Source organism: Quercus robur, chromosome 4 (genome assembly GCF_932294415.1).
Source record: "Quercus robur chromosome 4, dhQueRobu3.1, whole genome shotgun sequence".
NCBI lineage: Eukaryota > Viridiplantae > Streptophyta > Magnoliopsida > Fagales > Fagaceae > Quercus > Quercus robur.
In genome coordinates, this window is record NC_065537.1 from 17,485,239 (window position 1) to 17,508,576 (window position 23,338).

Below are 23,338 nucleotides of genomic sequence, written 5' to 3' on the forward strand. Positions count from 1 at the left end.
GTGATTAGATGTATTAGATTTAAGGCAAAAATGTAAAATTGACCTTCCAACTTTCAGTTTTTTTTTTTCATTTCAGTCTTCTAACTTTCAGTTTTGTCATTTCAATCCTCTAACTTTTAATTTTTGTCAATACAGGATTCCATTAGAACTCAGTTAAGGGTTGCCATTAATTGAGCCAAAACGACGTCGTTTTGACTCTTTTTTTTCTTTTTAAATAAATTTCAGAATTAAAAAAAAAATAAAATAAAATAAACCTTTAAGGAGAGCCTAAACGACGTCGTTTTGAATCTTTTTTTTTTTTAAATAAATTTTGGAATTAAAAAAAAAAAAACATTTAAGGGGAACGACGAATCATCGTTCCCCTTCCTTCCCCTGAAATCAAAACAAAGAAACTGATTCAGAACTCCATCATCGGTTGAGCCACCAAAACTCTAACTAACCAAATATTCACTCCCATGCCACCTAAAAACACCCCCAACCCAACAAAAAACCTCAACCAGAACCACCCATCACCTTCATAATCCTTATATTGAGACACCCATCTGGCTTGTAAGTAAGCATTCAAAAGATTGAACACAAAAGCCATCTTTGCCACTGACACTGGAAGCCACCATTGTTGGTCTTACTCTTATTGTTGTTGTTGTGAAGGCGAAGTGGGTATATGCAAGTTCTGTGGAAATAGTGGAAAAGAAAGGTGGACATGGTGGGACCCCAACCAGGACGGTTGTGTTTGCCATATTAGGCTTGGAGGAACCTGAGGGAGATGAAGGTTGGGGGCCCTATGAGGTACAGAGTTAGGAGGCTGTAGTGAAAGAGGTTTAGACCATTGTTGTGTTTGTGACTTTGTGTTTTGTGTTTTGTGTGTGTGTGTGTGTGTGTGTGTGTTTTTTTTTTTTTACAGATTTTTTTTTTCTTTAAATTCCGAAATTTATTTAAAAAAAAAAGAGCTAAAATGACATCATTTTGGCTCAATTAACGGTAGCCCCTAACTGAGTTCTAACGGAGTCCTACATTGACAAAAATTGGAAATTAGAAGACCGAAATGACAAAACTAAAAGTTAGAGGACTGAAATGAAAAAGACTGAAAGTTAGAAGGTCAGTTTTGCATTTTTGCCTAGATTTAACGTCGAGGGCCGTTGGCTTAATTTCAAACTAATCAAAAGGAACTTGAAGGAAAATCCCTATTTTGAATTGAAGAAGAAGGAATGAGCCTTGGTTTTGTGGGAGCAAGCGTGCTCTTTTGGACTTAGACATGAATCTCTATTTTGGCAGAGTGTCAGTAGGATAAGAGAACTTGAATATATCAATATCACCAAAAAAAATAAATAAATAAATAACTAAAATACATAAAGTTTTACAATTACTTTCTACGACGTTTCATATTTTGAAATCGTTGCATGATATTTTCATTATTAATCCTACAAGTTATATTTCTTTCAATGTACACAACCAAGTAATTATTCATCAACAAATTTTTACTTTTGTTGTTGAGCTTATTAATTTTTTTTCCAAATTTTATATCAAATTGGTTTGTAATTAGGGTTTTTTTTTTTTTTTTTTTGTGTGTTTTAAAATATCAAGATATTGTTAAAAGAATCATATTCAGACTTATTTCAACTGGGCTTAAAAAAAATCTAGGGTCAAGTTGTTCAAAATTTTACTTTAGGGGGTCAAAACGAAAAAAGAGTAAAACATATTATATATATATATATATATATTTTGGTTTAGTATAGGGGGTTCATTTGAACCCCTAGGCTCCAAGTGGAGCTGCCCTTAATTGTTGGTATAGGTAAGAATTGAAACTCTAAATCTCTTATTAAACTATAAAAGACTTTATCAGTTGAGCTAATTCTATTTTTTGAGATTTGAGGAATGACACTCCACCCTAAATCTTTAAAAATTAAAAATAAAAAATAAAAAAAAAACCTCCTTACCTTCGCTAATATCAATAAAAAATATATTACAAAGTTAAAAAAAATTCCTATATCATAGTGAAAATAAACTCCAAATCACTCCAAACAATTTAGTAAAAGACGACAATTTATTTCCCAGTACCAAAAGACCAACTTGTAGTGTAATTGTCTAACTTTAATTCTCATCCAAAAAAAAAATCCTTGTTAGTGTAATTAAAGAGGGGAGTGTAATTAATTTTTTATTTTATTTATTATTATTATTATTTTTTTAAAAATCCGACCAATCCTCTAAACCCTAAATAAGTAAATATCACACGAGCCAACCCGATTTTACAATCAATTATCTCGAACTCAAAGTCGGTCTATTTAAAAAAAACATCATCGCCAATAGGAAAAATAATCTTTCCTCTTCTCATTCGGAAACATCCACCGCCTCTCTCAATTCTACACATATAAGTGAAAGTAGGTGTTACTTTCCATTTTTCATATCACAAACTCAGTTTCTCTCTTTTGCAAAATTATAAGTCTCTCTCTCTTTATTTTTCCAGTTGCAGTGACAGTGTAGTGTAGTGAGCCATGGCCGTGGTGGTTCTAGATAAAGCTACCACGTGGGATGTGGGATTAACCCACGAAAGGCTTTCACGCAATAACTCATCCACTGTTGTCTTTCATCTACACCCCGACTCCACCCATCATCATATCTGGAGAGATGCTGAATATGATGAAGTTCAACACCAAACCCAACTCCCAATAACTGGACTCACCACCGTTGAGATTCTTCAACAAGAGTTTCTCAATCGAGATGTTGATTTCTTGTATCAAAAACTCTCTCAGCTTTTGCCTCCTTCCTTAGATCAACTCGAACCCCGGCAACGAGAGGAGTTGTTGCTTCAGATAATTGCCAGGGCTTACGGGGTTTTGCTCGATTATTCCAAATATTTCCCTACTGCTGTAAATTTGTTGATGCGTGTGTATTTGAATATTGTCACAACGTACAGTGTGAGTTTGGAATTTGAAGGAGAAGACCATACTTTTACACCTGCTGCTTCATCAGCCATCGCGGCTTTGAAGGAAGGAAGGCTTAACTCGAGCTCTACTAGTACTTCTTGTACCATCTGCTTGGAGGATTTTCCACTTGGTTCGAGTGTCACATGCATGCCTTGTTCTCACATCTTTCATCGGCAATGCATTGTTGAGTGGCTGAATAATAGCCATTACTGTCCTGTTTGCCGATTCAAGTTGCCGACTTAATTAGATTGTAGTTTACAGTAGCAAGTTTTTTTTTCTTTGATATTCTTTCATGTAATGGATGAGTACTATAGTTTTCAAATTTTGCCTTTTGTGACTGAATATGTATGAAAACGAAATTAAAGTACAGCTTGCGTTCTTATTCTCTTTTATAAAAATTTGAATCTTGTAAGTTTTTTAGGCGGTAGCTACTATGGATTTTATGCGTCAATTCATGATTAGTATATAAGTTGACACAAGATGCTTAAGTATCCATACCTAGATACTTGAGCATGTTGTGTGTAATATTAATCACGTTAAATTTAATTTAGGTTGTGAAAAACCACATCCCCTTGAACATGTGTTGAATCTTTGATCACCTTAGAAATTCATTTAGGAAAACCACTATGTTCCCAATCAACATAAAACCCACTAACTGCGGCAACATAAATGGAAAATATGGAAGCTGGGCTTAGGCTTTGCCATTCCAAAACGAAGTCCAACAAAAATCACAAATTTAGAACATAAGCGGACAAAACTATTTGGAAATATAGTATGCAACCTAAAGAACAAATCCTGCTTACATTAGAACCATGCATCCATAAACTGAATGCCAAAGCAAGTAGATTGCATGATGTCCAAATCTTAAAAGGTTGCTCATGAGCAGTGCCTTTAGAATTTTGGACCCTCAAATCTAAATCGCCAATCAGGTCCAATTCCAAAACCTTTTGGATACGCAAAGACATTCTTTGAGAGCTGACTGTGGGTAGAAATAGCCCAATAGGGCTCTCAACTGCAAACTCCATGGCATCCTTCACCACTTGATGTATCTTCTTTCTATGGCCTTTAACTCTACTTCACTGCCTAGAATGATCTAGATTATGTAAGTCTTCAACGCTGAGATGGGATCTATACTCTCTAGCAGCATAGTGTGCCTTCTCAGCTCCCAAAAGAGAACCACAAATTGAGGTGAACATTTATCACCAAAAAGGTTCAAAAAAATATACTAAAAACGTCATACAAGAAAGAGAAGAAATTAAAAGTCATCCTTAGGTACACGTCCAATTCTATTGATCTATAACAGATACTCGAACTTTAAAGCATTTACAAAGCAAGATTAATTCAAAATATCGGTAAGGATCTGCAAATCATGATGTCAAGATTCTACGCATGTATAGTGAAGCATATTATGAGTAGAAGACCCATTCTTGGGCACAGGCTCATTCAATTCTAATTTTATACTTATGAATGTATTTTCTATAAATTTACCTCTGGTAAATGAAAAATGAAACAACAAAATGTCTACAATGGCAGATATTCATATAAAGAACAGAAGGCAAAAGCCAAAGGCCTACATTCCCATCATCTCATAAAAAAGGTTTTCTAAAAAATAGGCCTAATACAATCAACTCATGTCCCAACAATTCAACAACTCGATCCTCTTAGTTTCAACCAGAAAAATTTTGCACTTGACAAAGCTAAGCTACCTTTCCAGTTGACATGCTTCTTCAAATCAAAGTAAACAGCTGCCAAGCTGATCCAGATAGAGAACTAGCTGCTTATCAACCATTTAAGATGCTATTCAATATAATCCTTAAGCCATAATCCAACAAAAGTGAATTTTTTACTGCCAATTACACAGCATCCCATTGGTTCACCTCACCCTCCACCTTTACTTGCATGGGAAGGGGGTGCTATTTGACCTAGAGCTCATTAGCAATCATCCAACTCAATTAATTCAACATCAGAATATAGAAAAATTTCAATACAAATGGCATATAGAATGGAGGATGGGGCAGCATCATTTGAATTTGGTTCAACTACATGAAACACTCAGAAAAACAGAAGTCAAACAATGTGAAAAGAGGTCAAAACTGGAACCAACTATTTAATTGTACAATTCATAGAGAGAAATCCTTTCGACAATAATATAAATGGAAGTAAATATGGCACTTACCCAAAAAAGAAAGAAATTAATAATGGCAAGAGGCAAATAAAAGTCAAATGCTCACCAGGGTCACAAATCTCATCAGGATTAGCCAATGAGTGTCCTCTAAACCCATGTCTCAAATTCTGCCAATGTCCGCCGTTCTCTTTTATCCCTTCCAATTGCCTCTGCCACCTCCCTACCCTTCAAAATATTTCATACCATCAACAGGAACTCTTGACATCCTAAATGCAGGCCTGTTGCCACCAGAACCTTTCACCAATGAACTCTTACCCACCAAGCAAAATTTGCTCTTCTGACATCAAACAACCATGGTCTCGGCAACACCCAGTGCCCAAAGTGCAAGCTCACATATCACAGCAGAGGCAGGAACCCATTGCTCATGTATGTCATGTTATGTACTGATCACACAATCTTCCATCTTCAAAAACTAGATATACCAGGTTAACACAGCCTCCTCTTCATCATTGTAGAGGAGAAGGAAACCAAACATATTTCCCGTGACACATCTGGGTGCACACATCATAAATAGCCCTGCCAAGTACCATGTCTACATAGAGCTCCAAGCCTTCCTCTTTTGTGATCATTTGAACACCCAATTAGCAAAAGAAGAAAACTGGAACTTTGTTTGTCTCACCAGAAAATATTTAAAAGGTAATTTTCCAATAATCCCCCAATAAAAGAGAATGACTAATATGTTAAGTCTATTTACTTATTAAAGCTAATATGAAATATCATAAAAGTTTCTTACATATCAGGTTAAGACGTATAAATCAGGATCATAGAAAACAAAAACAAAAAAGAAACTTCAATGTCATGACCTGTGTCCTTTTGGATCCAATGTATGAAGCACTCTCCACCTAATTAAACAAATTGTTCCAAATAGGAAACTGAGCAAATCTGTTTGCTTTCTCAGATACCCAATACTAATTAAATTCTGCAGAAACCTACAATAGTACTCCTACTTAAATTGCTTTCCTTCAGTAAGATCTCTAGTTAAAGAGAATTTTGCCAGACATTCTAGGAAAAAGAGACTGATAAGGAAACTTCCTCTTTAAATGCTAACCAAAAAAAAAAAAAAAAAAAATTCATTCCAATAAGTTACAAACCAAAGAGCACGACGAACAACCAAGCGACTATTATTTACCCTCTGCAGCAATCCTTTTGCATATCTCATGAGCTGTATTGAAAATGCCAAGAGTAGGTTTGTTGCAAACAAAGCATTTCTTGTTCTTTGCGTGATGTTGAAAAAGAGAAGAACCTTCAGTTAGAATACACTTTCAAATAAAGGAGAGATGGGCAACAATGAAATCAGACTGACATGTTTTGTAGGAAACCTTTGGCCATGCTTAAGCACAGAACAAAAGCAAATAAAAATGACAACATGATATATATATTTTTAACGGAGTTGTTTTGACAATGCAATTTGCTAAAAGCTCGTGTCATCAGCTGCATAATCAATCTTGCTAGAAACTTCATAATAAGAGATTTTATGGCAACAATCAAAAGGAAATCCTAGATCTGATGACTACATTGATTTGTTGGACCCAACATACACCTTGACTGAATGCCTAAAATTGCAGACTCAATAGTTGGCTTAAATTTAACAAGCAATTGGCTCAAAATTGAAACCACAAAGAGAAAAAAAAAAGCATAACTCAGTTCTGTAATAAATAGGACTTCAAACTACTTATACAGAAAACACATGTTTTGAAAGACTTCACTGAGAAATAAGTTTATAAACCCTAATCATCAATTTATTTACACCCATATAACAACCTTATGTGTTTGATCCATGCACAAACCCTAAGCCCATTATAAGAACCCACTACCATACCTAGGCAAAATATGTCTTGACAGAAATGCAACCATCAAAACTCTGAGAATAATTATGACACCTGAATTTTATCTCAAACTTAAACCAACTCTAAGTTTTCTATGTTAGTGTATTAGAAACCCATCTGTCAGTATCTTGCTGAAAAATTCACTCAGCATTTGATTGTATCATTAATTCGCATTGCGGAGCACCTCATCTAAAAATTTAACTAGTTTACATATGTACATAAGTGTGTAAGTATGTGCTACTAGTATTGGGGAGGGGACAGCACTGGTAATATATCTTTCTAACAAGCCTACACTTTGTCATGTTTCATACACTACAAGTCTGCAATTTAATCCATTGCCAGGTTCACTCTTAAAATTTAAACAGGCATCATAAATCCACAAACAGTAGACTGATTATGCTCCATAATTTTAAGTTGGTATAGAAGGGATACCTTTAATGCGCAATGCTCACAGAAATAGTGCTTGCACTTGGTTACAATAGCATCAACAAAAGGCTGCCTGCAAATGAAACATGCAAAGGGCAACGAATCATCATCATCATCTTCCTCACCAGGGTCTACACCACCATCATCCTCATCATCTAATCCCAAAGCGAGATTTCTCTTCCTTACTTTCTCTGCTTCATCCCACTCCTTCTCCATTTGCCATCCAGACTTGTAATCCCCTCGATCATGCATAAACTTACAAGAATCTTCATACCCATAGTAACCAGTCTCTTTGTAATCCTTACATATGTCCGGTTGATAATCAAATCTCGCTGAAACTCTTATGTGAGCAGAAGCCCTCAAAGGCCCATGTGCTCCGCCAGCTTTCTCACTAGCAACTGTTTGCTCTCTTCGGAAACCAGCCTTGTAATCAGTATATCCATTAATTCCTCTATACAACTTTTCATCCCCAGAGCTTTTTCCTTTCCCCTTCAAAGCCTCCTCTGCTTGCTTAAGAGATCTCTCACGCAATGCACGGGCATCTCTTGAGAAATCGGTCTCAGTTTCTAGAGTTGCTGTCGCTCTGCTATCATGTTCAACTTGAATTTCCCTTGAAGACTCAAACTGAAAAATTGGCTTCTCAGATTCTTCCTTTGCTTCAGTAGACGTTTTGTTCTTAGAGGATCCAGTCGAAAAATACAGCTTATTGTCAGGCTTTATGGTTTTCTTTTGACTATGTAAGAATGAGCCTTCTGTTTTTGAATCATCCTCTTCATCTTCATCAACTGTTCTTTTTCTGATGTTTTTATTCCTTAACGGCTTTCTGAAAAAGTTGCAGACTGAAAAGACAAAGATTATAAATATTTTGGGATGAAAATAGCAAATAACCACAAAAACAAAAGATAATAATAGTATCCAAATAGTGAATATACAAAGAAAGAGAATGGATTACAGCAGAAGAATTATACCTTGTTCAGGCTGTTGATTTTCACCCGAATCTGCCATTAAGGACTCCTGAAAATAATTGACACATAGTGTCAGTCCCATACTAATGCTTCAGAAAATATAACAGAATATTAAGCCAAATTAATAGAAACTACAGCAAATTTGGAATCTACAGAAACAACCATAATCAACCAAAGAAAATATACATCGAATGCAGGTCCAGAATTATCAAAAATATACATATTGATACATATAGATACTACAATGATACATCACACACACAGATACTTCAACAACACTAAAGAGTGTACTAACAAACAATTCAACTATATTTGGTGGGATTGTAAGTCTGTTTCATAGAGACAAGTTCGTCTCAGTATCGGTGAGGCATGAGACCCTAAATAGACAAAAGTAAAGTAGTTTCTACCTCTTTGAAGAATTTCATCAGACAGAAAAGGCACTGCCCACTTCTAACCACACCAATAACTCGAAAACAAATACATAGAAAGTAACATGCCCATGTAACTCCCTCAGATAGTACAATAAGTCAAAAAATTCAGAAACCCCAAAAAAAGTTCCCAAATTTATTTCAAAAGCCTAAAACTAAATGCACCCTTTTGGCTCACAAAAGCAGACACTACACTTGGTTCATTTCAAATGCATCAAATCATTCATAAACCCCAAAAAATACAATTTACAAAACTACTTCAGTCAATTCATAAACCCCAATAAACACATCCAAGATATTCATGAAAAAAAAATACTAAAATCACCATGACCCAGTAAGAGATTGAGATTAGGGTTATCAAATTTTCAATTCAATGTCCCAAATTTGATCTCACAAGCTCCAATTCAAGGTGAATACAAAAACCCTTATCCCGAGATTATGGAATCAAAAACCACTCGAAATAAAAACTAAATATAAACAAAAGTGAGTGAAATTGAAATTAGGGTTTTGGATTTGATCTAACCTGTGAGTAAATTGGCAGAAAAAAGAGCAAGCAAGAGAGAAGAAGCAGGAGCAAGTTTCTTCAGAAAGGAGCAAACCTAGGAATTTGTGAGAATGCGAGAAATAAGGTTTTTTTCCTTTTTTTTAATTTATTTAAAAAGAATAAATTTCCTAACAAGCGATAAATAAATATTATATATTTAATAAATAAATAAATTCATGAATTAGTAATTTACTTTAAATAAAATAATATTATCAAAATTTTTTATAAAAATTAGAAGAATCATTTATACTAAATAATTTTTTTTATTACATTTTTTTTTTTTTGCCACATAACTTTATCTAATTTTCCCTTTTATTTTTACAACAGATTATTTGTGCCTATCATTGAGAATTTATAAGTAATCTCTCAATTTATTTTAGGATTACATAGTTTTTTTTTTTCCCTTTCCTTGTTTAATTTGCTTTGAATTTTGACTTCTATGATTGTGCTTTCTTGATTCGCAATTGAATTAGGGCCGGCCCTTCCCTTAGGCGAGTTAGGCAATTGCCTAAGGCCCCCAAGTGGAAGGGGGCCCCAAAATTTTAGAAAAGTACCAACCGGGTAGTTTCAAATGAATTACAAAAATAATCTAGCACATCCTTTTAACCAAAAAAACAAAAAATTTGGTAAATCCTATTAAACATTGGTTCTAAACAAAATCATTGACCAAAAATCAACCAGATAAACTACAAATCCGGTCTAAGAGATTAACCACAAAACAATCACAAATCAAAATCCTAAAAAATTTACCTTTCTCTCTAGTCTCTCTGCTCTCCGCCTCTCTCTAGTCTCCAGTCTCCACTGTTCGCTCAACAGACAACAGCTCAAGGCTCAAGCAAGGAAGCAAGCTTGAAGCTCCTCCGCCTCCTCAGCCTCTCTCTGATTCTCTGCTCTCCGCCTCTCTCAAGTCTCAACTGCTCACCTCACCGTATTAGGTTCTGAGGTTCAGGAATCAGGTATAAAATTATAAATATTTGGGCCATTTTTTTGTTAAGAACTTAAGATAACTTTGTTTATTTGGGCCCTCCCTGGCTGCTTTTGTAACTTTGTTTATCACTTATTAGTTTATCATTATGGCTGCCTGGACCCTCCCTGGACTAGGCGTTAAGTTTGGGCCTTCAAGTTTTTTTTTTTTTTTTTGTTTGGTGGATCTTATTAATAAGTCTTGTGTCAGTGTTATGGTTGTGCTTAAATTTTTGTTATGCTTGTGCTTAATTTCTTTTCTTTTTTTAATTTATGTAGGTTGAGATTACTAAAAACTTATTATTGTTCAGGGAAACTACAACAATACTTTTTATATAAATCAGGTTCTATTTCTCATTTGCTCTACACTTGAAAGTTATTTTTTATTTTAATCTTTATAAATATATTGTTTGATTAGAAATTTCTAATAGAAAATATGCATTTGGATATGAAAAACTTAAAAAAAGAAAAATTAATTGAATCTAAAAAAGGATCAATGGATAAATTTGTTATTAGTAATAAACAAAATATAACACAAAATTTAGATGAAAATATCACAAATGAGCAAGAAATTCACCAAAATAATTTAAAAGAAAATGATGTTCAATTTTACAATACAACAAATCTTGATAATGAACTTCAAAATAATTTAGAAGAAAATGAAAATAATGATGAAAAATATAATATAAAAATATTAAATAAAAATTAATTTAATTAATATATAAGTATAAAAAATGCCTCATTTTTAGTTCTCGCCTTAGGCCCCAAAATGTCTAGGGCTGCCCCTGGATTGAATCTCCTGGTTTCATATCATATAAACACTGTAACAAATATTTATATTATCTTATAACAATTGATTATGCTTTCCTAACAAGCTAACACAAACTATTTATACTAGTTTTTTGGGTAAATTTTAATATATATATATATATATATATTTATATTTATGAACATGGGGAGTGTTTTGGTGTTTAGGGAGTGTTTTTTTGGGTGGTCGGGTAGTTTTTTTTTTAAAAGAAAATGGGATAGTATTTCAACGTAAAAGTAGAAGCAGTGTTTCAACGTGGGTACGAATTTATTTAAGAGAGAACTTACTATTTTAACCCCATTTTGATTGATTTAGATTAATTAAATTAAGGATGTTTTTTACAATAAAAAAAAGTAATAATTAACTCTCCGAATCCTCTTAATATATACAGATAAACTTGTAACTCTGACAAGTATATTTTTTTTTTTAGTTTGGAGTAGTTTCAAATTAAACTTTAAAATTTTAAAAAGTTTAAATCAAAATCATGAATTATGAAGTTTGAAATTCGTTTTAAATCACATTTTTAATGAGTTTCCATTAACTAAAACTAAAAAAGATGAATTTAAATATATGTTTTTTATTGGAAAATTTTAATATATATTAAAAACCTATCCAAAAAAAAAACCAAAAAACAAAACAAAACAAAAGGTGAAAAAAAAAAAAAAAAAAAAAAAAAAAAAAAAGGAGGAAGAAGAAGAAGAAGAAGTCAATCCTTCCACATGAAACAATAAAACATATAGTATAGTGAAGTTATATAACAACCAATCTTACTTACTTCTTTCTCAATATATATATGTATATATATAACACAACCAATCATTTAATCATTTTTACCAAAATATTCTTAATTGAATTTCAAACTATATAAGTTCATATCCAAATTATATCATATGTTATATAATTAAATCGTGTCTTACATATTGTGATTGTACCAAGTGGGAACCATTTTTTTCTCCCAAAAAAAAAAAAAAAAGGTGGACCCCATTTATTTTTAAATTAATACCTTTTCAAATTTTGTTCCCCTTTATGTCATGTAACATACTTTAAGAACATTAAAATAACTAGCACAGTTGATTTATGCAAAAGTTTATTACAAAAGTTTCAAAAAGGATTTAAGAGTTTCTATAATTTGTAAAATTTGTTTATTATTTATTTTGTTATTTTAACACTCTACACAATTTTTGGTTTAATCTAAGATTAGATAATGAAAAACATTACATGATAGCATTGTCGTTAAAAAAGAGGCATGAATATTGTTACAGTGCTGGTGTGGTTCAACTTCATATTTGTAACCTTAATCCTAGATAATGCTCTAATTGAAGAAAAAAAAAAAAAAAAAAAAAAAACTAATTGCAAAAATTGTTGGATGATGTTCATTTGGTGTTAAATTATGTCTTTTTTTCTTTTTTCTTTTTTTATCACTGAGTGTGTGTTTGGGTTCCACGTCTGTTGCGTTGTGTTTCTGAAGCTGTGTTTTTGTTCTTTTTTTTTTTTTCACGCATTTTGGAGTAATGCGGTTACTGTTCATTGAACAATAACCGCAAATGTTGACTTTCCATAGTGAACAGTGTATATGTGCACTGTTCACGGACCCACAAATTACACTTTTCAACAACTTTTTCATTAAAAATGAGTCCCACGGTACTATTCACACATTTAAAAATTATTTTACTATAGTGTTTTCAGTTTTTAGTTTTCAGTTTCAGCAAAATAAATTCTATCCAAACATACCCTAAATAGCAACTCTCTCTGAAGAAGTTTATTGGAAATACAACAAAGACTCATGCCAATATCAACATGAATGCAGTGGAGGGAGTGATCCCAAAAACAAGATCATTTACTATTCAGCCAGAGCTTTGTGTTCTAACAATGTTCCTTCATCAAGTAATTTATTCATCCTTTTACTTGAAGATTCTATAATTTGACAATCTTTTATGCTTTGTGGAATTGAATGTTGGGTGGCATGTTATATGTTCATCATGTCCAAAAGAATAGATTGTTGAGATCCTGAATGGCAAGATGAGAAAGGTTAAGAAAATAGAATTTGAAATTTGTGAGAAAGTCATCGGGAATTTCTGGTCATGTGCAAAAAAGACCCTTGATTTCACCTGTAAGGAGTATGACAAGAAAAGGAGAAGACACAGAGACAAAGTAGTGTGTCTTTAGGTGGTGAGAAAAACCTTGTGAATGTTAACATTAATATTCTAGACAATTTTATCAATTCAAATTAATATATCAGATAGCTTTATCTTCCATTCAAGGGTAGTTATTTTAGCTGTGTAAAGTGTACTTTCTAAAAACTATCCTTCCTCTATTAATTGTTGTTGCCATAAACTGGTCACTTTGTAGCAACTTTCATAGATTAATATCATAGTGGAATGTGCTACCTAATGAAATTTGGTTCGGGGTCGATGTGATATTGATTCCACCTTTTCCTTATCCCGAGTCCACTATTTTGGAACAAGATGGTTAATTTTACCATTTCTAGTACTGCCACATACAGTTTCTGTAATTCCTACATCATTTATTTAAAGTTCCAGTGATATATTTTTCCTTTTCTTATGTTTTATTGGCAAATAAATAAAGATGAACCATATCTTCAAGTAATTGCCAAAAAAATTGCTTAACTCATCTTTAGGCCAATACGAGATAAGCAATTGTGTAGAAAAGTGCAGTGTTCTAGTAGCAGTGATGTGGTGATCCCGTGTCTTGTGCAGCACAGTACCTCCCAAGGCATGCTCTCCAAAATTAAAGAAAAGACAACAACACTTTCATAGTGGTAACTCTAGAAAGGCAATAAGAAGAACTTGCAATATTCAGACATCACTATGATAGTGGTAACGCAAAAAATATAGTTTCTAGAACATGAAGAAATTGCAATATTCAAACACAAAGTAAGATGCATTTGCAACTCTGGAATGGCAAGTAACAAATCTTGACAGATTCCTCTGATAATTTCGTACAATTATTATTTTATACCTTTAGCAATAAATCCTATTCTGGAATATCTTAGGCCACAAAGATTTAAAGAAGGATATTTGATGCCTTTTGTCAATTTGTGAGACATTTAACAATATTGGACAGATTGAATTTTGATGAACAAAAACATTTCATTAATCAAGACAATGTTTAATCATTACATCAGCAGCAAATATAGAAACAAGCCTTGCATTCAAACTAAACCCAGCAGAAAATGACAATGCAGCCCATCCAAAAAATAAGTTTAAAAAATAGAAAGCATAAGATCCGATCCGAAGAAAATTTTGGAACTGTTCAAGTGCGATGCGGAAAATGAGTAGTTACTGACAGATTGATGCCTATTGTGAGGTATTTTCCTGCTTTTCAATGGTTACCATTACTTCTCTTCACAAGTTGCTCAAGTCAGTTCCAAAGGATTGTCCATTTCGATCAGAAACAAAGCATTCAATACAATTGTTGTGTGCTAGATAGCAACGCAAAATGAAGGTATACATTTCTTTTTATTATAGAAAATCATAGTATTCCTGATATTCAAAAATGAGAAAACAAATCACAATATGACAGTAATAGTAGTAAGAAAGCAATGAAATATGGGTGACATTACTTGCTAAAATGAAGAATATCGAAAGTATGAATTTCTGGTGCTATGGTTTTTTTTTTTCCATCTATTGTGATGCAATGCCAAGGAACCAAAAGAGAGTAAATAGGTCATAGCTACTTTGTGGCAAACGATGGAGTCCAATTCCTATATTATCAATATCACGTGCTGGATCATTAAATTGTTATTGCAGTAATACAACCCAAAGCTTAAATTCACTTTTGCGCAGTAAATTGAATATGCAGTAGCAATTCTTGTACATGTATTAATTGAATAAGCTCCCTTACAATTTGTCATTGCCAATAACAGGTAATTCCTCGTATTTAGAACTGTCTCTAAACCTTTTGGGAAGAATGCAGTGGCCTTTAAATAGCACACCAAATAGCAGACCACCACAACAAATCACAACCATGGTAATCCCCAAATTCATTTTCCAAATGGATTTTTTAGCTTGGGTAGTGGTCATCGAATTTGAAGACAGTTGAAGAGGTTGAAAGTAAAGAGGATCTGACTTTGATCGCCTGCTTTCAATAGTTCCCTTAGCAATTTCATCCTGCTCTGCATGCAGTGGAGGGAATTGAACAGTAACCCTTGTTTCACAGTCCACTGAACCATTTTTTATCGAATTTCGATCATGTGATTCAAAATCAAGATGCCGACATCCTATCATGCACAGGAGACCAATATCCCTATCATATATTCCTTCAGCAGAAATAATGACTAATTTGGATAAACCATCAGCCTCAAACAAGAAGGTTATCTTGTAACTCATATTCAGCATTCTGCTATGGTTACTTTTCAGCTCATTCTGATGAACATAAATCACATCTCCCACAAATTGTGGCCTTAAGAAACCCGACGCTACCTTTCCTTCAGTGTTCCTCACCAACAAACCAAATCCCATGTCGAGGGAAAACCCATCAGGATAAGACTTTCCCTTGCCCCTAACAATTTCCTTCCCTTGTGCACAAGAATTTCTTACAGCCTCAATCTTAGTATACTCATATCTAAGACCTTGGGGGTCAATCACTCCTACCCAATTCTGAAACCCAAATCTTCCAAAGTAACCTGAATCCTTCACATCTTTCTTGCTCCAAATTTCCCCCACCATACTACCCCAATTCCTTAATGACATTACCGCCGGAAATCTTAAACTAAACCCAATTTCACAATCTCCAACAGAAGCATTAGCCAAAATTCTGCATGCAACACCACAAAACTTATTCTCATTCTCATCCCAAGCACCCTCAGCAATTAATGTTGCATTAGGACCGGGAAAATCAGATTCCATATCATTAGGATTGGGAAAACCCAACAACAACTGCACCTTTCTGCTGCGCTGGTCACACCTAACCCCACGATAAGCAATATAGTAAGGCAAATACTCAATACTCCCACGTAAAGGATTGCAATTCACACTACCACAATCACTCCAATATTCCAATTCATGAAGACTAGTCTGGCCATCAAAAAAGAAACAAACACCGCGGTCCAATTTGCTTGGAGACAAATTAATATCTCCATCACCTTTCTGCGCACTCAAACAATCACTCTTATCAACCTTTGCATACTCATAATCTGGATTTTGTGACAAACCCAATATCAGAATCGGTTCAAAGTAATTATAATCATTTTTCATATGCAAACATTCTAATGTTCCACCAATCAAACTACCATAAATGCTATTATTTTTTGAATAATTAAGCTTAAGAACAACATCTGGATATTTTGAACTAAACGAACCAACATAACTCTTCCCTGATCCGACCATACAAAGCTTCCCAGAAGATTCTGACCAATACCCATTAACCGAAAACACCGAATCGTCTTCCCGATACCTAATACTAATCAAACGCCGCCGACCGAAAACAGATTGCTTCCACGGGTCTCGAATGTTCAGGGTGGCTTTGACCTTGTGAACGCCGTGGGAGGTGGTGTTTTTGATATATGAGGGGTTGAAGGAGAGAGATATCCCGGACTCAGATGTTCGGTTGAAGATTCCGACGCCGCCGGAGAAAAATGCGAATTGGAAGCTGAGGAAATCGTTGGAGTGGGAAACAGGGACATTGTCGGAGGATAAAGGGGGCTCGGGAACGACGTCATTGCAGTGCTGGGAGTAGGAGATTTCGGGTTTCCGAAACGGGTTTCGGAAAAAAGCTGTGGCGGTGGGGAAGTTGAGGAATAAGAATAAGAAGCAGAGGAAGGGACTGAGTCTGAATTTCAATTTCTTAGGATTTGGAGAAGAAGAAGAAGAACATGAATTCGAGCCCATTGGCGCGGTGAAAGTGAAAGAGTTTACAAGCAAAGCTTAAATAAGAGAAGGAAAACTGAAAAGAATGAATTGTTTTTCACATTGATGTGAATTGAAGATTACAAGAATGAAAGATAAAATAAAAAAGAGACTTTTATTTACAGTTTTAATAACAGAGTGCGGAGAAAAATTGGCGGGAGAAATAACTACTTTAACAACCTATTAAATAAGGTGATTACAAGTGTTTAATTTGTTTCTCTAATTGTGAGTTTGAGCTGACGTCGTTTGGACTTCTGCAATAAGTGGTGGAGGCTTATTCTTACAATAGAGTTTGGTAGGTTCTAAATATTTAGGTTAAATGTTTAGATTCTAAATTTATGTATGTTGGCAAACTGAAAACAAGAACATGTCTAGATTATGTGTTAGACATTGCTCAAGTATGTACAAGTCAAGATTCAAGAAAAGTCAAGCTGTAGAGAGAAAAGTTCAAAATCTGTGAAGCTTAACCAATCGAAAGAAAGACTCGACCAATCGAATGTCATATTTTGTAGATTTTAAATCAGGCTCGAAGACCGCAAAAACATTCAGGGTTTGTGTCCTACACTATCTAGTATAAAAGAAAAACCCTAAATACGTTTTAGAAGTTCTTAAAAGTCTTTTGAGTTACTCTTGTGAGATTTGTGGGGTTTCTATAGCTTTCTAACTCAACAGGCATCTACTGAAAGCTAGATCTACAATTAAGAACTAGTGGAGAAAAGTTGCTGCATAAGAATCAACTGCTGACGGTGATCTAAAACCCTTGAGTGGGATCTCAAAGTCACAAACATGGGTGTTTATGCTCAACAGATTCGATTAGAAGAGTTCGTGGATTCGGAGTTACATGTGGTCGTGTGAGTAAATACAACAAGAGGTAGCTTTAGCTTTTAAGGAGAAAATCTATTATAAAACTTTCATTATATCAATATTGAATTTGTTTACCTTAAAGATAGTTAGATTAAATCATCCCCAAGTTTTTTTACCTTGAAACTGTTGGTTTCATCAGTTTTCCTAAGTCATCATATCACTGTCTTCTATATATTTCTGCACTTTGTGATATGATTGCTTAAGTTTAACCTAGATCTAAATAATTAACCTAAGTAACTACTTGGCTTATTAATTAAGTTAAACAATTTGAATTTACAAGGGTCTAAACAAACTAACAGAATTAGTAACTCTGGTGTAACTCTATTTATGAGAAATCTAATGGTTAGAAAGAGTCAACTACCATATCTTTTAACTTAATTTAAGAGCATTTGTTTTCTCTCTCCTCATTTGTTTTCTTATATATATATATATATATATATATAATATCATAGAATTTCAATTTATGATGTTTTTTTTAATAAAAATTTATGATGTTTACTCTATAATAATTGCTCTTTATCATTGGGTTAATACACCAATCAGTTTTTTATGTAAGTGGGATTCAAACTCCTGATCTTTTATTCAATGATTAGAAATTTTACCAGATAAGCTAACTGAAACCCATTAAAGTTTTACTTTACATTCTCTTTATTAAATAACTATAGTTTACAAATGAAACAAGAAGGAACTCGTGGGTAAGAGGATTTTTTATTCCAGAGAGAGAGAGAGAGAGAGAGCACTTTTCACTTTCCATTACAATTCGTATTTCCATTTTCATTTTCCTATAGAGAGCACTTTTACTTTCCAAATGAAAAACATCTTACTGAATACTAATTTAACTAGTCCATTTTTAAAATGGGGAAAAAAGTTGTCAATTTCTCATTCATTATTGGTTTAATTATTTCTAAAAGAAAAATAAAAATGGTCCATTTCTCATTTATTATTGGTTTAATTATTTCTAAAGGCAAAAAATAAAATTTGAAAAGTTCATTTCTCATTCATTATTGGTTTAATTTCATTCCATCAATTCGTATTGTAATTATTTATAGATAAAAGCAAAAGCAATGCAAACAAGGGAGATACGTGGCTACAGTGATGTGTGAGGTTTCCTACTTGGAGTTTGCGGACGTGGTCATTTTCAAGAAACTACGAAGACCATATATCCTTGTCTACATTACCAGCTAATAGCTGAATAGTTCGCTGACTTTTATAGTCTGCTCAAAAAATTCTCCCACAAAAAAAAATATTTACGACAAATAAATAGATAACTGAATTATAGTTGTTTTTATGGCTAGGGGATTAATAAAGGTCATGTTAATAGGTGTCATTTTAGGGTAATCTCTCTCTCTCTCTCTCTCTCTCTCTCTCTCTATATATATATATAACTAAAGTCTTTGAAACTCCCACATTTTTACACATCAGCATTATTTAAAAACATAAAACTATTAAAAAAAAAAAAACTAAAACCCTAAACACCGTAACTATTTCTAACCCAATAACTATTTCTCCCCAAAACAAACCTGATAAAATTTACTCTCTTCAACTCCTAAACAAAACCCAATACAAAAACCTATTTCTCTGTCTCTGTCTCTCCTTCAAACGTAAACACAAACTCAGCTCAACAAACACTGCAAGACCCATACGTAGGAACCCAAAATGGAAAAACTAGACGCAGAGCCTTCTCTCTTCCCCTGCGACAGTAAGCGATTAAAACTAAATAGAAAAAATTGTTTTCTATCTTTTTGCCGTTAGTTCAAATGAAGAAAGTGAAAGCAAACGTTGGCAAAAGCGATTCAACTAAGCCACAAACGCTTCGCCTCACAACCAACCTAACATCAGACTGCTGGAACGATTACAGGTAAAATCTTTTATATTAATTTTGGGTGTTTAATGGGATTTAGGTTCGGCTATTTTTTTTGGTTTTGATTTAAGAAATTGGTTCAGATTTTGTTTTGATTTATAATTGGTTTTATCAATACTTGAAACCCTAATATAGGTTCTCCCTCAATTTTGGTTCCTTTGAATATATCAAATTTTACTATAGGATTGAAATAGTAAAAGGGGGAAGGGCAAGCTGCTTATGTGGCTTGGGGATATGGGTTTTGGCATCAAAATCAATCCCACATTACAGCGTATTGAGTTTAAGTCTAAAAGCATGACCTACACATTAAGCAATCTAGGTTGGATTATAAACTGTCATACCTATCAAAAAAAAGGATTATAAACTGTCATGGGTGGGATTGTGGAAACATCTGTGCTAATCGGAAATTTCAGCTTTTACTAAATGAAGCAGGCTTGATTTGATCACAGCAAGATAGAGAGGTGTTCATTGTCCAAATGAACCTCTCTATCTCTCTCTTCTTTTTAAATAACTATATTCCAAATGACCATAAAATTGTATCAGAAGTATTTACGATAATCTGATAGAAAACTTTCCATCCTTACTGAAAGTTATTTTGAATCTTAACTTTAATGTGAAGGGTTTCACTAAATTTTTTTAGATAAGCTTTCGCTTTGAGGAAAATTTTTCCTATTGCTAAGTGCTCTACTTATAATCCTTTTGGAGATTACTTTATGGGGATATTTAGATTTGCTTAGAATTTTTTATTCATGGGAATTGTTTTTGTTAAGGTGGTGCTGTCTTTGTTACAAAAAGAGGAAATGATGTTTATAAGAGGCCCAAACCTGGGATAAAGAAAAGGGTATTTCTTTTCCCATTGTTAGGAAGTTTGAATATGCAAAATATTGATAACCTAAATTTTTGTCAGTGACGTTGTCACTTTTGTTGGTGTCATCCACCCAAAAGGTATAAGGTACAGTGATTGATAATCTAAAGTGCTTCTTACTTCCCAAAAATGCTATAATTTGAATTGTTTAAGAACTTTGTATGTCTGAAGCAATTTGGTAATTATCTTTATACATTTTTTTTATCCTACTTAGTTTCTGAAGATATTTTTTTCATCTATTCTTTGCTTGCCAATATCTGTTTCTTTCTAATGGTCAAGGTTTCAGTGACTCTACTTCTTTGCACTATCAATGTTAAAGTTGTTCTCTATATTCAGGTGTTGAAGATATTATTGTGGCTGCTGCTTCTAAAGATACAATCCTAAGGCCGTGGAAGGTAAATAGAAGAAGCCAATATGTTGTAACTCAAACATACAAACATTCTCAATTTTTTTTTTTTATGTTTATATGTTTTGTTGGCTTAGTGAGCGTAGGGGAAAGTTTCAAAATTCTTATTAAACTTGCAAGATTATGAATACCCACACACCATTTTGATATATAATTCTTTCTCTCTCTCCCAATTCATTTATGTCAATCTCCCAGATTATTTTTGTACAAGGTTAGTATTATGCAGAAGCAACAAGTTGATTCATGTAAGTAAAATTATTTTAGTTATTGATTGCTATGTAAGTTTCGTAGTTTTGGGTTGTAGAATTCGTAATTTTGAAAATTGAATACAATTGCAATTCACCCTATTTGTTTTGGTTATTTGTTGCATTATAAGAACATAATACGTTCACTATGGTGATTTAAAAGCTTTCCCTTGCTTTCAAGAGGTGCCTAATCAAATAAATATAAGACATGTTGATGAGTAACAGTTGCACAATACCTCTCTTTGTATCTTCCTAAGAAACATTGTCATTCGATTTACCCCATCTTTGTTTGTTTGTTTCTTTGGTTTGTTTTTCGAAGAAATTTTCTTCCCTTCATAAAATTGGAATTTTTTTTTTAAGGTTTCTTTGTTGGGTACTGTCAATGCTACTTTTGTTAGGTTTTTTCTATTTTTTTATCATAATGATAAATTTTTATGTGATTTTTGTTTCTCCATAAACCTGAGTGATTATGTTTGAAAAAACCTGAAAGATTTGTTCAGTTTGTTTAAATTGTAAAATTTAACAGTACATTGTTCTTTGTACAAAGTTGATTGCTTTCTAGGTTTTGTGGATATTTTATTTATTCTTTGAAAGAGAATGATGGGTGGCAAAAGCTTATAAAAAGAGGGGTTCACACTTCACACATTGAAGAAGCTGCAATACCAAGTTATATGTCTTTAGTAAATTTTAATACTTGGCCTTATTATAATTTGATGGTGGGCATGGTATTCTGTTTTTATTTCAGTTGTGTTATATTGATCTTGGACTTTCAAGTGGGGAGGAGATGGAGCTACTCAAGGGAATAGATAGCATCTTTCTCAAATTATAAAGGAATTTGTCCCACTTTATTGCTTCTCTTAGGTACTATTTATCTATTTCGTCATGCCATTAAACTCATTCCATGCCTTTTAGTTTTCATAATGAATAATAATCTAAAGTATTTACTTGAACACCAAGAGAAAATTATAGTTGTATGGCTTATTGTAATTTTTTAAAGTATGTGATTGTAGTTAACTTCTATGATAGGAGCGCTGCTTGATTAGCATACCTCACAACTCTATGATATAATTTTGTTTTATGATGTGTAGAAATCCACAAGTACCACAAATAGTACCAAACTCCTAACTAAAGGCTCACATTCCCAAGACTTGCCAATAAACATGTGAATAATATGCGTTTTGGAAAAATCTTGATGGAATTTTGGAGGGTTAATTATGATGGAATATGGACTGTATGATTTATTATTTTTGTATGTAGTTTGAATAAGCTGTTAGAAAAACTAACAATATGTTTCTTAAGTGTATAATTTTTTTAGTTTTGTAAGTAAACCGTTTTTAACATTTGGAAGAATGGTTAGTACTTAGTACCACCACTATCATATAAATCTTCTTTGATCCAACATTTTTTTTTTTTAATTCTTCATGCTTATTTTAAAATTTTTTGATAATTCAAGAAGGGGGCATTTGAACCTAACTAAATATAGCTATAATGTTAAATAGATTCTGTAGATATATGTGCTTTCCTGTGGATCTCACGGGTTAGCGACTAGTAGTTCTTAAACCAATGCCCCTACGTCATTTATTAACATTTCCCATATAAGTATATTAATTTTAGCAATTTGATTCAATAAAATTACACTTGTAATGATTTTTTTTTTTTTTTTTTTGAGGAGAAAAACTTGAAACTTTATTAACGTAAGCCTTCTAAATTGGCTTGTAAAACATAAGGTAATGATATTATTGATCCTTTTAAAAGACGTCAAAAAAAAAATTATAGATCTAAAATCTAAAAGAAAATTAATAAGACCAAAAAATGAGCATAACAACAGAAATTACAAATAGTGAAGCTAAAAAAAATTTAACTCAATCAATCAATTTAACTCAAACAAAAATACAGCCCTTCCAAAAATTTTAAACAAAATAGTTTTGTCTTTACCAAACAGATGTACACATCTCACACACACACATAGAGTTTTGTCTTTACCAAACATACGTACCCTAGTCTTTTTTAAATTGGTCGTATAGGTTGGCTAGAGGCAATTTCAATAGAAGATTTATTCATAAGAATCTCCCTTTAATAGGAGTACAATACTTTTCTTATGTAAGAGTTAAAATTTAATTCTAATTGATATAAGAAACTTAATTTATTTAATAACAAAAATAAC

General features: G+C 33.0%; 3 protein-coding genes across 5 annotated transcripts; 1 reads left to right on the forward strand and 2 right to left on the reverse strand.

The window, feature by feature from the left end:
* The first annotated feature begins 2,489 nt into the window (after positions 1-2,489).
* LOC126721472 (E3 ubiquitin-protein ligase AIP2-like) lies at positions 2,490-3,164 on the forward strand. Its single transcript, XM_050424508.1, has one exon. The coding sequence runs from the start codon at positions 2,490-2,492 to the stop codon at positions 3,162-3,164; it is 675 nt and encodes a 224-aa protein (XP_050280465.1).
* A 2,611-nt stretch (positions 3,165-5,775) lies between these two features.
* LOC126720711 (zinc finger CCCH domain-containing protein 1-like) lies at positions 5,776-10,275 on the reverse strand. Of its 3 annotated transcripts, none has more exons than XM_050423469.1 (5): positions 10,046-10,275; positions 9,275-9,350; positions 8,327-8,372; positions 7,365-8,197; positions 5,776-6,320 (listed from the first exon to the last, which is right to left on the reverse strand). In XM_050423469.1, exons 3-5 carry the CDS (start codon positions 8,361-8,363, stop codon positions 6,228-6,230), a joined length of 963 nt encoding a protein of 320 aa, XP_050279426.1. In that variant the 5' UTR covers positions 8,364-8,372; positions 9,275-9,350; positions 10,046-10,275; the 3' UTR covers positions 5,776-6,227. The 3 variants fall into 3 exon arrangements, with proteins under 3 accessions (XP_050279426.1, XP_050279424.1, XP_050279425.1); XM_050423467.1 differs by having other exon boundaries at positions 5,776-6,326; positions 7,359-8,197; XM_050423468.1 differs by lacking the exon at positions 9,275-9,350 and having other exon boundaries at positions 5,776-6,326; positions 7,359-8,197.
* Positions 10,276-14,926: 4,651 nt separating this feature from the next.
* LOC126721473 (uncharacterized) lies at positions 14,927-16,915 on the reverse strand. Its single transcript, XM_050424509.1, has one exon. It carries the CDS (start codon positions 16,913-16,915, stop codon positions 14,927-14,929), a length of 1,989 nt encoding a protein of 662 aa, XP_050280466.1.
* Positions 16,916-23,338: the final 6,423 nt, after the last annotated feature.

Bases quoted from the DNA above. Each gene is read 5' to 3' on its own strand.
- LOC126721472 (XM_050424508.1), top strand. From the start codon at position 2,490: ATGGCCGTGGTGGTTCTAGATAAAGCTACCACGTGGGATGTGGGATTA.
- LOC126720711 (XM_050423468.1), bottom strand. From the start codon at position 8,363: ATGGCAGATTCGGGTGAAAATCAACAGCCTGAACAAG. The intron at 8,198-8,326 runs GTATAATTCTTC...TTGTCTTTTCAG, and splicing joins AAATCAACAGCCTGAACAAG to TCTGCAACTTTTTCAGAAAG. The intron at 6,327-7,358 runs CTTCTATACCAA...TTTCAACATCAC, and splicing joins ATTGCGCATTAAAGGTATCC to GCAAAGAACAAGAAATGCTT.
- LOC126721473 (XM_050424509.1), bottom strand. From the start codon at position 16,915: ATGGGCTCGAATTCATGTTCTTCTTCTTCTTCTCCAAATCCTAAGAAA.